General features: G+C 50.0%; 1 protein-coding gene and 1 long non-coding RNA gene across 2 annotated transcripts in view; one reads left to right on the top strand and one right to left on the bottom strand.

Annotated features, from left to right (window-relative positions):
• CHCHD4 (coiled-coil-helix-coiled-coil-helix domain containing 4) lies at positions 85–11682 on the top strand. Its single transcript, NM_001243499.1, is given in 3 exon segments — positions 85–278; positions 7493–7591; positions 10592–11682. Coding segments are annotated over 3 exon segments (417 nt in total). The 5' UTR covers positions 85–256; the 3' UTR covers positions 10888–11682.
• The window catches only part of LOC102158783, a 91505-nt gene continuing 86499 nt past the window's right edge, over positions 11523–16528 (bottom strand). Inside the window, exons 2-3 of the long non-coding RNA XR_001300316.2 lie at positions 12763–12875; positions 11523–11964 (exon numbers count right to left, since the gene is read on the bottom strand). This is a non-coding gene — a long non-coding RNA (uncharacterized LOC102158783). The remainder of the gene's footprint in view (positions 11965–12762; positions 12876–16528) is intronic.

Raw genomic sequence — 16528 nt, forward strand, 5'->3', positions numbered from 1 at the left:
GCACCTGCGCATTGCAGGTCATTCTGGGAATTGCAGTTCCTTCTGTCTAGGGAGTTGCTCGGCGGCGCGCGGCCTGCTGGGAAATGTAGTTCCCGGTTGAGAAGGCCGGGCTAGGAGCTCCGAGGCAGGCGCGCGGAGGGCAGGCCTGGAGGGGGCGGGTCCGCACGGGCCTCCCAGCCGCCCGCCTCGCCGGGGAGAGGTCACGGCGTGAGGCAGCCACCGCGATCACCGCGAGGTTGGAGCGCCGGGCTGCACTATGGCCTACTGCCGGCAGGAAGGTAGGAGGGCGGGGTACCTAGAGACGGCCTACGAGGGCCTGCAGGGAACAGGCGGATTGTGCGGCCCCCGCGCCCCACCACTGGTGCGGAAGATAGTCCTCGGACCCTTGCGTCGGGTCTCCATCCCCGCTTTACAGATGGGCAGCGGGGAGAAGCGAGGCGGTCCAAGGTCACCGTGAGGCTCGAACCCGGACGTCTGAGGGACCACCACGTGAGAGAGCTCTTAAATTAGGCCTGGGGGTCGGAGGAGTGCGAGCGCGCTGCCGCTGGCTCCTAACGGAGAGTTTATAGGTATTAATTGTTACTATGGCGCTTACCCACACCACGTGTTCCGGTTTGCGCCGCCCGTCAACAGTCCTGGAAAGTCGCCCTCGGCGTGCTCTGTGCTGCGGCGTGGAGTACCGCCCGAGGGGACCGGTCAGGCGCTGGTGCGCCCTAAGCCAGGCCCTGTTCATTTCCCGAGAGTAAACAGCGACCCAGAGGTGACTAGGCTAATGCCATGATGCCGGCAAGTCCGGAAGCTGGGGTTGGACCCCCGCGGTCTGATTCCAGAGCTGCCCAGCCTGGTGACCAGTGGATTCCAGGGAGCCTTCCGTTGGGAAGACAACCCCCCAAAAAAACAAAACTAAATAGGTTTCTGTCTATGGTCTCTCTCCTTGTTACCTCTCCTGGAACCCCAGAAGTCTCCAGGCCAGGGGTTCGAGGGCCTCCGCGCACAACCGCTAACTGGCTCTTTGTCCCTGAGCTGTCACCCAGCCCCTCCAAGGCCCAGTGTTCAGTCTTGTAAAATGAGAAGTAGGCCTTCCTTCCTTCTCCACATATTCATGAAGCACCTTTTTAGTGCCAGGTGAGGGTGATGGTGAACACCTGAGACTTTAAAGCTCCAGAGAGAGCTGGAACTCTCCCTGAAATTCTTTAATGAATAGTCTAGCTCCCTCAGGTCATTGAGGGACCCTTAAGCCCAGAGATGGAGGTGATCTACCCAAGGTCATGCTTAGGTAGGAAAACAGCTCAATCTAAAATGCTAGGCCTTTCCCCCAGTACCCCATTCTGCTTCCAGAACCCTCCTTCCCTGGGTCATAAAGTCATAATACTCACGATGTCTCTAATGAGTGCTATTTTAATTGATTGATATTTAACTCTGCCTTGAGCAAAAGTCCTCTGCCCTCACCGCTTTGTTAGAGAGTAGGTCTCTTGTTTTTTATTGCCTTCTGAGTCTACTTTACTTCATCATTTAGCAATTTTTTTTTTTGAGCCTTGTGGGCTTAATGAGGCCATGCAGATAAACAGACCCTCCTTGTCCCTGAGGATTTCTGGAAGTCCAAGGCAGGTGTTTATCTACCACCAAATGGTAGGTCATATCTTTTCCTGGGTCAAAGATCTCTCTTAGTATTGGGGGTGAGAACTGAAAGCATTCATTTTTAGGCCTTCCCTAGTTTTTAATATTATCCATGCCATGGTCCCCTAAATCCTAAAAAACTTCTTTTCTACCTAGCAATTCTTTCTGTTTCCCATGGGACTTAGAGAAGTGATCCCAAACGCCTGATTGAGGGCTTGTGTGATGGAGCCCCCACCTGATCCGTCCCCAGCTGGTCTCTAATCACCCACTGCTGACCAGCCACACTGGCCTCAGCTGTTCCCTTTGCCTGGGTGCATCCTTCCTCCAGGTCTCTTCCCACGGCTGCCTCCTCATCCTTTAAGATTCAGCTTCTCAGTAAGGTCTTTCTTGACCCTTTGTGTCTTTCACTTCCTAAACTATGAAATTACCTGATTTGTTTTGGTCATCTTATTTCCTGTCTTCTAGCAGCATTTCCTGTCTTCTGAGAGCATTAGATGGGCCATACCCCTGGCACCTGGCACCTTTACCCAGTGAACCCGTGCATACGCTTTCCCTCTGTTCTAAGTGAATCACATTGACTTCAGGGGTGCCCTGCCCCTATCCCAGCCTTTGGAGTAAAGGCCTCAGCTGGGTGTTCAAGGTGTTGGGCAGTGTGGACCCAGACTAGCTCCCTGGCCATGGGTAGCACTGTTCTTTCTCTTCTAATGTTGACCCCGCTTCTGTTCAGCTAAACTTTATTGAGCACCTGTGAAGTACCAGCCACTGAGGCATGGCTTTGGTCATAGGTGGGCCATCTGCCCTCATGGTGTGGTGGGGGCTGGGGGGGGAACCTTCCTGGGTTGGATGTGCTGAGAGATTCTGATGTGTAAAGACCCACACGTGTCCTGGGGAAAATGAGACCACCCATCCAAGGGTTTTTTTCTCTAACCTGCTTCATGGTGATAACCTTTCTCTGCTGGGGCGGAGGTCTTCATGTTCGAACCCAGAGTTCAATTTCTCCATTCACGTCTTCAGCAAATACCGATTACCCACTATGTCTTGGGCACTGTTCTAGGCTCTGGAGGTGCTGCAATGAATGGAGCAGACATTTCAATTTCAGTGGGGGTGACAGGTGGTAAACAAATATGTAATTGTAAGGTGAGAAAAAGCAGGTAAATGGTGATGGGAAAGGATGAAGGAGGATGGCATCTGAGCAGGAGGTATGAAGGCAGGGAGAAGGTGGCTGAGAGGGGATCTCAGTGTGTTCCTAGGGGGCAGACAGCCTGTGCAAAGGCCCTGAGGTAGGCGTGTGCTCAGCACATTCAAGTAGAAGCAAGGAGATGCTGAGTGGAGGGAGAAGTGGGGAGAGGGGGTCATGAAGGTGAGGGATGCAGGTCCTTCTGGATGTGCTTGGAGGCAGAGCCAGCAGGATTGGATGAGGGAGGCATGAGAGGAAGATGGGAGTCGGGGACAGAGGCACAGAGTAAAACTGCAGAACTGGGGTGTCTTGGTGTCTGAATGCTCTGTCAGTCCTTCTGTCACCAGCCCCACCCTGAAGTCCTGCTTGCAGAGTGACCTGGGGCCTCCAATTCCCAGTCCTCCCAGGTGTGTGGATGGGGACTGCTCTTCTAGACCGCGCCTCCAGGGGCACTTTGGGGTCAGCTGTCTCCCATCTTTGAGGCAAGAGCAGTCCTCTGTTTTCCCCCTTTTGACATTGACATCTCAGCCTCCCATCTCTTCCAGATGAATGATTTTATGTCATTTGATGCCATTTAAAGTTACTGTGTTTTGGAGTTCCCGCTGTGGCCCAGTACGTTAAGATTCCGACTACAGGGGCTCAGGATGCTGTGGCAGTGGCACTGGTTCAGTCCCCACACCGGGAACTTCCATATGCTGTGAGTGCAGCTGTTAAAAAAAAAAAGTTACGTTTTGAGAGGAATTGCAGGTGAGAGCAGAAACTCACCTCACCTCCTTTGTGTAACCAAACTCTCTTGACTCTTGCCCCAACCGTGGAGGTAGGTGGGCTGAGCTGGTAGGTGCTTAACCTTAGCTCTGAACCCCAGTCCTGTTAGTGCTACCCTGAGCCAGGCCTCTCAAAGCTGGGCTTAACTCTTAGGCTTAGGGCTGCGTTTGTGTTCTTCTCACAGATGGTTTTGAGCCCTTACTGCAACTGGTCCATTAACAAACATGAGCACTGTCTGGGTACCAGGGTCAGGGATACAAAGATAGGTCCCTGCCCAGAAACCACAGTCACATCACCAACAGAACCATACTCTCCCATTGCTACGATATGAATTCGACCCCCAAAGTCCTGTGCTAAAATCCTAACTCCAGGGGTGATTGGTATTAGTAGGTGGGGCCTTTGAGAGGTGCTTAGGTTATGAGCCCTCATAGATGGAATTTGTTTCAGGTTTTTTAAAGGTTGGTTCTCCTATAGAGAGCCCAGCATCAGGGAATTGCTGCTTCCTGAATTGGAGAAATACAGTTTGACATTGATTTAAAATTTTTTCTTTTACTACCTCATGTAAACATCTAAGAAACAAGCTCTTAGGTGGCCTGTGGCCTCCATTAACTCTAAAACCAGACAGATGATGGACTCAATTCTAACAGCATTCGGTTTTTAACGTTATTTCAACCTGGTAGATGGTATTTGACCTGACACTTGAATTGCCCCCACACTGGGAACAACGTGCTTCTGTGCCAGCAGAGAGGTCCTTGCAGGTTACCATTCCCGTGCCACTGTCTGATGGCCACGGTCATCCAGGGCCAGGCTCTGACCAAGGAGCCTTTGTTGTGTGGCTGGGAAGTCACTGGCCCTCCTCAGTTGGGAGTTAATTTCACCCCAGTCCTTCTCTCCCTGGGCTGTAATCATGACAATTTTGACTCGGAACACTTAAGAGGGCATAAAGTGGTGTATCCACATCCTCCCCGATATGCTTTTATCAACTTTTTTAGGTTATCTTGGAAGTGGAAAACAAGCATTTTTATATCTTACTTCACTAGAGAAGTTCCTGAGAAATGTAATGAGACACCCAGGCTAGCTGATTACCTAGTCCCCTAGGCGGCATCATCGTGAAACTTTGTTTTATCACAGTTGGGACTTGAGGGGCGATGAGCACTGTCCTTTTGTCGGTCCTGTGTCTACTCTCAGGCCTTCCTGCTGGGACAGGTGTGCAGTGAACAGCGTATAAGTTGCTCTGTACAAAGGAAATAAAGTAGTACCCACTTCACGGTGCTGGTGTGAGGGGTAAATGAGTGATAGGTGGGAAGTGCATTGCTTTGGGGCCCAAGTGTATAAAAGATGCAGTTAGGTTCTGCCATTAACGATTCTGATTCCAATCCCAGTATGTGGGTTTTTTCCCCACACCAAGCAATTCTCTGACACCAGCTGGGTGTCCTACAGTTCAACTCAGTCAGACGCTGTCTACCTGGAGAGAGTGACAGATAGGTTAAGGGCTCGGTCCTGCAACAACACCCCCTCCCTGCCCCCACAAACTGCAGCTGCCAGTCACGAGTCCAGGTTGTCTCTGCACTTTTGAACCACTGGCCGTAGATCAGAGGTGCCTGCGACCCCCTCCTAGGGTTACTTTGCTATAGTGGCTCACAGAACTCACAGTTTACACACTAGCTTCCTGGTTTGTTATAAAAGGATATGACCCAGGAGCAGCTGCATGGAAGAGATGCACAGGGCAGGGCGTAGGGAAGGAGCATGGAGTTTCCTGCCCTCTCCCCCAACCTCACATGCTCCCCAACCCGAGCCTCCCCCAGGCCTGTCTGCTTGCAATTTTGATTTTGCCGAGGCCTCATTACAGAGGTATCCTAGATGAAATCCTTGACTGTTGGCTGAGGGGCGGGTGAGACTGAACGCTCCTGCCCTCCAATCACAGGGCTGTGTCTCCTGCCAGCCAGTCACCTTATTAACACAACAGAAGACGTTCATGCTTGTCACCTGGGAAATTTCAGTGGCTTTAGGAACTCTGCTAAGCTTATAGAATCTATGTTTCTTACTCTAAATGACAGTACCACATCCTTCGATCCAGTGTGACCCATCCTTGGGGGGCTGTCCAGGAAGGTGCCTGAGAGGACTGGGCCCTATGGGAGGGACCGAGAACGTTCTGGGCAGGGTTGTGCTGGCCCGTGGTTCCCAGACCTGGTTGTGTCAGTCACTTGGGAACCGTTAGCAGTGTGGACACACAGAGAGCTTGATTCAGCTTCTGATGGCTGAGGACTGGCCTCTGGACCTCCCATACTGGGCCACAGGCTTGCACCTCTTGCCCCTGGGCCTGAGACCAGGCCTCCCCACGGAGCTGGGCCTGGCTGAGATCTTGGCAAACAAAACTGTCAGCACCAAGTCGAAAAACTGTGTCAGCTTATTCTGCTTAGCACACAGCACTTTTGCAGACTGCTTTCGAGTGCTTTGAGTACTGCCCAGAATTACCGAGGTCCTTGGGTTCTTGAATGTGCCCTGGCCATCTGGCCCCAGTCCTTTCCCAGGCCTCCTTCTTGGAGATGGAATGGGAGGTCTTCAGGAACAGGCCCTGGCCCTGTGCGTGCTGCGGGTCACACCCATGGCAGGCCCTGTGCAGGTGTGGGGAGGGCATAAAGCACCAAGTGCCTTCCCCTGTCCCCTCAGTTGTCCTTATGGCAGCATGTCCCTGATGTATACTGTCACCACCACGCTTTCCCCAGGCCTCATCTGGAAATACTTCAGCCCAGCACGGGCCTAAAGCTTTCCTCCATTTCCCTCGGCGTCCCTGTGACTGAACTTTTCTAAATACAAAGGGCAAACAAAAAAGTAGAAAATAATCAGAGAAAATGCAGCAGATCTGGGAGAGATAACGTGTCTGCAGGCCCCTTTGCCCCCAGCGGCCGCTGACGAGGGCTCTGTCCAAGGGCACACTGGATGGTCTGCGTACATGCTGCCTTGTATCCCAGGTCTCCTGGGCCAGGGTGGGTGGTCACTGGGGCTGCTGAACTTGTTCTTGCCCCTCACTAGGTGGGCACCAGGAGCTTAGAAGAAAGCTTGATTCTAGGCTTCTTGGGGCAGGACTTTACTCATCCCTGGAGCATATAGGCTCTCAGGACAGAACTGTTCTTGTTTTTGTGGGGTGGGGATTGGCAGTAGGGTGCGGTATAGCCTGGGGAGACAGAGCTGGGTTCAGATCACCCCCAAACCTTCACGCTCAGTGCAGGAAATGGAGCTCCCGCTGCCTCCTGGAGGGGAATGGCTGATAGCAGGAGCTGGCCAGCCCCATCCACCCGGGGTTGCAGACACCAGGCGGGGCCCTCAGACCAGGTGCCCCCACCCGCACAGTAATAACAAGCACTTGCTATGTGGTTAGCTGAAAGCCACAGGTTTTAGGAGGTGAGGTCAAGTGCTGGCTGCTACGAGATATAGGGGGTGAGCCGGAGGAGCCGATAGCTGAAGTGCTACCTGGCCATTTCCAGCTGGTTGCTTCTCAGTAGCCACTCTGGGCTTGGTTCTCTGTAGAAGATGGGCCAAAGGTCAGAAAGGTTAGCTGATGCAGGACACTCATGCCCCTTCCTGTATGCACCCAGCCTCCCCAAGGAGACCTCCTCCTGTAATATTGTGGGGGGTGCTCTCTGATGGTAGACTAGTTGGTTAAACAGTCAGAAAACTTGGGGGCTGAAAGCAGCTGCACTGACAGCATGGGGCATCTTGTCTCCCACCCGAGGACACACATAGCACTGGGGACACCATCCTCTTCCTCCCTGTTCCAGCCACAGGCAGGCAGGGTGGGAGTGCTGTGTGAGCATCACCTCACTTCAGGGTTTCAAGTGGCACAGTCCTCAAATGGCTTTCCATGGCTGCTTGGGTTTAGGGCTGATTTGCAGATCCTGGCTGAAACATTTCTCCCCGTTCTCCAAACACTAGGGAAGGATCGAATCATATTTGTGACCAAAGAAGACCATGAAACTCCAAGCAACGCGGAGCTGGTGGCCGATGACCCCAATGATCCATACGAGGAGCACGGTGAGTGGCTCCAGGGAGGGTGCCATGTTCCTGGCCACCGCCCTATTTCCAGGTGTCCTCTGGGCCACAGCCACCTCCGAGGACAATGAGTGTGACTCCCTCAGGTGCAGGGGCCCTGCATTTTCCAGCCCTCATCCCCTGCACTGCCCTGGTCATCAGGCCCAAACCTAGGACCTTCTCCTTTCTTTTGCCTCTTTTCCTTCTGAGTTTTTGCAGTGACTTAAGCTGGTTTGATGCTTCCCAGTGCTTGAGTTGGGGGCAAGTGTCAGGGGATTCCAGCTGGTACAGGTGACAGGGGCCTTCTGCTGAGCCCAGTCACCAGACTGAACTCAGGGACTTCACAGACCCTTGCCAAGCAGGCCATGAGAGGTACACCCTCGCTCTGAAAGGTGGGCCACAGCTCCCTCCTCCCAGGTGCTCCAGCAAGCACCTAGTGTGGGAAGCTCAGTCGAGAGAGGGACCATTTTCCAGCAGCAGGACTCAGCTCTCCTGGTATAGACTGCTGGACCCACTAGAACTTCCCCAGCCTGTGTGAGGCAGGTGTGTGTGGTGTTCATAGACAGTACTCAGTTCACCAGTCAGAAACCATCTCCAACACCAGTGACGATGGCTAACAAACCTCCCAGTGCCAACTGGGGGTAAGTGGGTGGAATAGCCAGCTGGCTGCAGAGTGTGGGCTCCTGGTTGGCACGTGTTCTCAGGACCCTTCGCTTGCTCCCATTACCACTCCTGGAGGGGGATGAGGTAGAGCTAAGGGGGCCTGGGCTGCACCCTGATGGGAGCTCTCAAGTCCTCATCCTTAGAGAAACGTCAGTCCGTGTGAAGTCCAGGATCCGCCTGTCTTAGGTCCATATTAGTCAAGCACTTTTCTTTAATTGATGGAGGCTGTGGGTCCTGCAGAACTGAGTCTTGTTCTGTTTGTAAAGGAGGACTGTCTGCCTGGAGACCCGGCACCTGCTGCTCTGGTCCCACCAGCTTCACTGTCCCGCTTGTTCTCCCTCCTTCCCACCTCTTCACTGACAGTATATCTGCTTGGATCCTATAGGAACTAGCCATTGCAGTTCCTTCTAGTGAATAAGGAGTAAGGTGTGTGTGGTATTCATAGACAGCATGTAAAGCAAATAAGACAATTCTGAGGCCTAGGTCTGAGCCCTCAATTGCCAAATTACTAAGCAGACCAAGCAGGCCACCAAGTTGTGCCCACTGCCTGCCTCCAGCACCCAGCTCTGGCCGAGAGCATGGGGAACGGCCAGGAGTCCGAGAGAACTGTGGGATTAATTTCCATCAGACAGTCAGGGGGCCCTGAAGACCAGCTGATTCCAAGGGAGGGTCGGAGCAGGCCCTAGAGGTGAGCTTGGGTGGTTGTGCAGATGGCCTGCAAGGAGCCACCTCACTTGAGTCCCTTTTCCCTGAGACATGAGGAACAGGCACTCTGTGGCCTGGGCTAGTGCTTAATATTGCTATTATAATCCATTATGTCCTTAGGAAACTGGTTGTGCAGGTTTGTTAGCCAATTTGAGCCTCCAGGGGGTGGCAGTGGCATTTGTTACGTTTCCAGCCCTGAGATCGCCTTAAAGGCAAGGGGAGGTGGGTCGGGGGGTTGGAGCTGGGCCTGGCTGTGGTCCCCACTGGGAGCGTACTGCCCCCAGAAACCTCCTGGGTTAGTGGGACCCACCACAGCAGGCCGCCCAAAGCACGGTGTGATTCAGCAGGGACAGCTTTGCATGTGCTCTGCAGCTGGGAGGGTAAGGGTGAGCTGCCTGCTGAGGGCCGGGCCCCCTGACCTCTCCACCACTGGCCCATTTTACAAGTGAGAAACTGCCACAGTGGCTTTGTGGATCAGTGAAGATTTTGGAGCTGGGTTCGACTGAGGCTTAAGATGGGGAGCACGAGTTCAGTGTCAGGCCTGTGTACTTCTCTGGGGTGAAAAGTCATGTGTAATCTCACTGGGCATTACAGAATCTTTCTTACAAGGGCTCCAGTTTCCATAGACTACTTGTAAGAAACTTTTACGTGAATCATGTTGTCACAAAGCTGAAAAAGAGCCATCATCTTGAAAACATTTTAGAAAACTAGGAAATACTATTTAGCTGTAAACACGGTTTAAAGATAAGGAGATATACCCATCAAAGGGGGCCTCTGTAATACTGAAAATGAAAATCCACCTGTAACCCCACCTCCCCCAACACAGATGAACAATTTCACAGTTTGGTTAACATGGTTAATAGCCCTACAGCCTTACAGTTTTTACAAGAATGGAGCCACACTGCTCTGACCACTAGCCTTTTCCTTCCCACTGCGTCTTGAGCATCTCCAGCCTCGTTTTTACCAGTCTTCACCCTGCTGGGCTGAGAGCAGCTGCAGAGCCAGAGGGGCTTAAAAGGAGGGCACATGGGTCCGAGGTCCTGACCACCTGTGTGGAAGGAGGGCCAGTACCTCACTCCTTTAATGTTTCGGTTTTTTGTGTGTTTTTTGTCTTTTTAGGGCTGCACCTGAGGCATATGGAGGTTCTCAGGCTAGGAACTGTAGTTGCCACTCTACACCACAGCCACAGCCACACCAGATCCGAGCCGAGTCTGTGGTCTACATCACAGCTCATGGCAACGCCAGTTCCTTAACCCACTAATTGAGGCCAGGGAGAGAACCTGCATCCTCATGGATACTAGTTGGATTCGTTACCTCTGAGCCACAACGGGAACTCTGTTTTGGGGCTTTAAAAGGCTTCCCTTTAACCATCCTCATGGTGGCCTCCATTGTGGATGAACCCATTTCCCATGTGCGGTTCTTGGGGCCCGGGTACTGGGAATGTCGCACATGGAGGGAGAAAGGCACCAGTGGTGACAGCTCTGCAGCTGAGCCAGGAATGCTGGGCTGTGCCGGGCATTGGAACCAGGTCCGGGGTCGTGTTACTGCCATATCTGTGAGGACTGGACTTGGTTTTGCTTTTTCTGAAAACTTGCACAGCATCATCTCATTTTCTTGCCCATCTTCCTGTTGCAGGACTGATCCTGCCCAATGGAGACATCAACTGGAACTGCCCGTGCCTTGGGGGAATGGCCAGCGGCCCATGTGGGGAACAGTTCAAGTCAGCCTTCTCGTGCTTCCACTACAGCACGGAGGAGGTCAAGGGGTCGGACTGTGTAGACCAGTTCCGGGCCATGCAGGAGTGCATGCAGAAGTACCCAGACCTCTACCCCCAGGAGGAGGAGGAGGAGGAGGAGAGGCCGTCGGACCAGTCTGAGGAAACAGCTGCCGCTGAGGCCTCCGCAACCAAAGAGGAGGAGGGGTCGAGCTAATGAAGGCTGGGCTCGGGCTCGGGGCCCCAGCCTCCTTCAGAGTGACCTGAACCTCTTAGAAATGCCTTTCAGTCGCTCTCCAGGAAAGTGTCTTTCCCTCTGTTGTTCTGTGCACTGTAATGTACAAAGTAATTTATTGTGCTAATGGGGTCTTGGCCCCTTACCTGTACACTGAAGAAATGGGGTTGTGTGTATGCAGGTGTCACGTGAACCCCTGTGAACCTGTCAGCCAGTTTAGCTTGAATCCTTTTCTCACAATGTCCTGGATTTTGCCATTTTGAAATAATGTATGCTGAATAATCTCAGCAACCAGAAATCATTCTGAGAGTGTCTCTTGTGAGTGAGCTGATTTATTCTGATTCATTGTTTCCCTTTTAGTAGATGTTATACCCCATTGGAAAATGAAACAGAAACAAAACATCTTCCTTTAAGAATGCTGGAGTGGGGCCATGCCTCACACAAGAGGCGGGATGGCAGACCTTGAGTGTTTGAGGAAGCAGTGCTTCGTTCCTAATACATTTGGTTTCTAGTTTTGCATTGAGCTCTATGTTTTCTGTTTTTGGAAAGCAGAGCTTTGGACCCTCTAAATGAATCCCTTTGTGAGTGAAGAGGAAGGCTGGGTTTTGCTGTTCTTGTTATTCCAAAAGCCCTGGTTTGGGGCCTTGTGTTCACACTGGCTGTGCCTCAGCCTGTTCAGAGGCAGTGTTCTTGAGAGGTGGGGACCTAATTATTACCAAAGTAGCAGCCAAGAGAGGAAATGGTGTCAATTAAAAGAAAAACATGATTTTTACCTGATTTTAAATGTGTCCTTTGTTTTTACTAATTAAAAACGTTTTTGAGATAAGGAAATATAAATTAGGAAAAAATCAGTTTACATTCTTCTTTGAAGACACTGGTAGAGCAGTTTGAGTCTGTTCAAATTTGCCTCGTTGCATCCTTAAGAAGCCTCCACACACACACCGCTGCCAACCTCGCCATGTTGTACTTGTGAGAAAGGAGTCACAGCCCACACTCAAGAGGGGACGGAGGCAGGAGCACCAGAGGAGGTGTCAGTGCCCTGGAGCCTGGAGGCACAGCCTGCATGAAGAGTGGGGTCAGGAAGCTGTGACGCCCATAGGAACCCAGGACTTCTTTGAGCTGCATGCAGTCTTGCATGTTTAACATACTTTTTCAGAAATGTTTTGGTCAAGATGTCACTGATCTGTGACTGTCCTGGAGCCCATTCATTAAATGCATTCAGGGAGCCTCTATGGTCCATGTCCAAGGGACATGGGAAGGGGCCCCAGCTGACCCCTGCCTGCGTGAAGCTATGGTCCAGCCAGGGGTCAGCATCTCCTGAAAAGCAGGAGGAGTGGTGGGTGTTTGCATGATGGCTCTGGGTCTCAAGGCAGACCATCTTCTGGCCACAGTCACTCTTACAGCACATTCTCAGACCGTTCTGCCACAATCTGCTTGGTCAGACAAGATTCCGTCATCCCACTTGTGGGTGGGGGCATTGTGATGAGAAAGCCCACTGCACAAGTGGCAGAGGGGATGGAGGTGGTGCTTTGGCAACTGGGGCTGCATGGTTCCTTTCTCAACTGCCACGGGTCCTTATAAGCAAAAAACCTTCCCAGGCTCCAGAGTAAAGAGAAATTCTAGGTGACTATTTATATATAGAAGACAGCAGCTCATGACCACACTGACATGGAAGTGCCCGCTCCCCAGAGTCGTGTGACTGTTTTGTGATGCAGGCAAGTGCAGTACATTGAATTTTAAGTCTTTAGTAAGTGCTGTGACTGCACAGATTTTAACTTCATGATGACATTTTAGCAATTCATGTCTCCAATGACTAGAAACTATACCTTACATAAAAATAAAAGATTCTTCACTCACCTGGAAGAATCAAAGAAGTCACACATGTCCAGGTAGTTTCACACATAACATTCCGGAGAGCTTCAGAAACACCCATCAGTGTGATGAGCAGACAGACTTCCTCCTTTGTTCACCTGAGCAGCAGAGAAAGGGGGCACTTAGTTCATCAAAATAAGGCACAAAGAAAGCAGAGTAGGGGCAGCTATGAGCCAGCACTTGAATCATTCTACATTCCTACATGTCTGAAACTTTCTGTAATAAAAAGTTAAAAAGCATATGCTAAGCAAAGGTGTTTAACACTTTGCCCCACACACCCACACCTACTCTGGGGAACAGACCTAGGAATAGAATTACTCTCTTGTAGAATATGCACATTTCTATGCTCTTTGATTTTCTGAATTTCCCTCGAAAGTTGCTCTGCCAGGTTATATTCCTCCACCAACAGTAAATGAGAATTTTTGTTTACCCATGTCTTTGCCAACCCTCAATATAGTCAGAGCTTAATATTTTTGGCAAATGGTATAAAACCAGAACAAAACTGCTCCTCTCTAACTCCTAGACCAGGCGCACACTATTCCTGATTTTCTTGCTATATAAGATCCAGTGCTATACTCGAGGCCCATGTTCTAAGTGGATGGAGAAAGAAAACTGGTGGAGAGGTACAGGGAAACACTGCAAAAAACTACCATTCAAAATGATTTTTCCAACATCAAAACCAGGCAATCATGAGGGGAAATGAAGTAGAGTAGCCTCAGATTGATCAATGTAAATATGCCAAGTAGGCAAAGGAAGCACTAACATACATAAAAGCAAGAAATTTGCTAACAGATTCATGCCAAAGCACAAGCAACAGAAGAACAAAATAAATTACATTGGACTTCATCAAAATTGAAGACTTGGACATCAATGGACATCAAGTAAGTGAAAGATGATCTACAGAATGGGAGAATATCTTTGCAAATCATATACCTGATAAAGATTTAGTACCCAGAATATATGAAGAACTCCTACAACACCTCAAAAAAGATAATCCAATTTAAGAACAGACAAAGGCCTTGAATAGATAATTCTACAAAGAATGGCCAATTCTCCAAATGGCCAATGTGATAAGGTGGTATCACTGGTGATTAAGGAAATGCAAATCAAAAGGACAGTGAGATAATACTTCACACCCATCAAGATGGCCATGATTAAAAATCTTAAAATAAGTGTTGGTGGTAAGGATATGAAAAGATAGGAACTTTAGAGCTTCCTCAAATAGTTAAGCAGAAAAACAGCACATTACCTCACAATTGCACTCTTTGGTGGTAAGTACTCAGTTACTTGTTAGGTAGTCAGCAGTGCTTATCACAGTTAACCAAGAGGTGGGAACAACTTCAAGGGCCATCAGTGGATAAGTTCTGATAGCCATACAATGGAATAGATCAGCCATAAAAAGGAATGAACTTCTGATACGTGCTTTAAAACAGGACAGACTTTCAAAAACATCTGAAGTGAAAGAAACCAGACACAGAAGTCCACATGTTGTGTGATTCCTCTGGTACGAAATGCCTAGAATGGGCAAATCCAAAGAGGCTGGTTGCCAAGGAGGTGGGGGAAAGGAACTGGGGGTGAATAGTTAATGGGCATGGGATATTTGGGGCAATGAGAAAAGTTTTGAGACTAGAGGGGTGGCTGCCCAAATTGTGAATGCCTTCAATACCACTATGTTGTGCAGTTTAGAACAATTTATTGTATGTGGATTTCACCTTAATTCTTTTTTTTAAAAAAAAGCAATTACAAGGAGAAAGGAATCAAGTATAAATGGCACAAGTACAAAATGACACAAACATTTGGAAAACCATTTGGCAAGTTTTTAGGAAGTTAAACACATATGCACCATATGACCCAGGCATTTCACGGCTACCTATTTATTTCTACCAAGAGAAATAAAAGTAAAAACTTGTACATGAATGTTCACGGTAGCTTTATGTGGAAGAATCAAAACCTGGAAAGAACTAAAAAGTCCATTAACAGGTGCATAGATAAATTATGGTTTATCCATACAATGGAATACTACTCAGCAATAAAAAGGAAGGAAACATTAAGACACATGATGACAAGGGTGAATCAACTGAGTTTAGGAAGCCAGGTTTTAAAAAGTACATTCTATAGAACTTCCTTCTAGAAAAGGTTTATGAAATGTAAACAATGATCTTATGAACCAGGTATAATGGACCCACTGAAATACAAAAATGCCTGTAAAAGAAATACAAGTTGATTTGGCACATATGCGTTGGGGCCAAGCCATTTTTTGTTTTTTTTTTTTTTGTCTTTTGTCTTTTTATGGCCGCACCTGAGGCATATGGAGGTTCCCAGGCTAGGGGGTCTAATCAGAACTGTTGCTGCTGGCCTACACCACAGCCACAGCAACGCCAGATCCGAGCCCTGTCTGTAACCTACACCACAGCTCACGGCAATGCCGGGTCTTTAACCCACTGAGTGAGGTCAGAGATCGAACCTGCAACCTCATTGTTCCTAGTTACATTTGTTTCCACTGTGCCACGATAGAAACTCCCAAGCCGTTTTGAAAGGCATAAATAAACCTGACAGGCTGGCAGCTCAGACCATCCTGGTTCCTCCCTGCTGCTTCACCTGCTCTCCCTCAGTTCACACCTGTAATCAGGAGCTCCAGGTGACCAGCTGAGAGTAAAGAAAAAAAAATCCAGGGCACAATTTATTTTTTATTTATTTATTTAATTTTTTTTGGTCTTTTTAGGGCCACACCCATGGCATATGGAGGTTCCCAGGTTAGGGGTCGAACTGCAGCTGTAGCTGCCAGCCTACACCACAGCCACAGCAACACAGGATCTGAGCCACATTGGTGACCTATACCACAGCTCAGGGCAACGCTGTATCCTTAACTCACTGAGTGAAGCCAGGGACTGAACCTACAACCTCATGGATATTAGTCGGGTTCATGACCACTGCGCCATGACGGGAACTCCTCCAGGGCATAATTTATAGATACAATTCACAGTTTGCCACCACCAGCTGGAGGTGGTCAAGTGTAGAACTTGACACAGGAGAGGCCTCTGTGGTGAAGAGACTCCTGGCCAACAGCACATGTGCAGTACCTTTTGCTGAACCCTGAATGGCCTGAGGAGTGGATCTGCCATGGTTCATGGCCAGTGCCAATGGTTTGCCTTTGCTGCCCAAGACCTTGGAACAGACTTGGAGAATTGGTGACTAGGCAGTATCAGAGGAGGCATGAGGCTCAACCTGGCAGAAGAGGTGGGATGTGAAGATGGTCATCACCACACAGAGGCCCCACAGAGGCCCCTGCATCACAGGGAACTCTCTAGAACTGGGAGAAGGATGACCTGCCCAGTGCACGCCCTCCAGCTGCGTTCCCAGCTCACTGTGACCTCACACACAGTGGACCTGGTGGCAGGGTGGGCATCAGGATCTTAGGCTCAGTGGGCTCCCACCTCTGCTGTGTGCCCAACCTTCCAACCACAGGGCTGAGCCAGAGTCTATGATATCATGGGGGGAGGGGTGGGTTTCTTTACTGGAGTAGATGCCTTCTGAGTTTGGACTTGACTTCCCTGCCCGTAGCTCTTTTGCCAGCACAACCATTCACAGACTTTAAAAACCCTGTGGGCCTGGGATGCTGCTGTACACAGTCTTATATCATAGTCACATATGGAGCTGATTTTTCCAAAGCAGAATGCACAGATCTTGGATTCAGTGGTAGAGCTGGCTCTACAGAATTGCATGGAGTGGGGGTGGGGAGGGATTGTTTCTT

This window comes from Sus scrofa, chromosome 13, assembly GCF_000003025.6.
Source record: "Sus scrofa isolate TJ Tabasco breed Duroc chromosome 13, Sscrofa11.1, whole genome shotgun sequence".
In the NCBI taxonomy this organism is placed as follows: Eukaryota; Metazoa; Chordata; class Mammalia; order Artiodactyla; family Suidae; genus Sus; species Sus scrofa.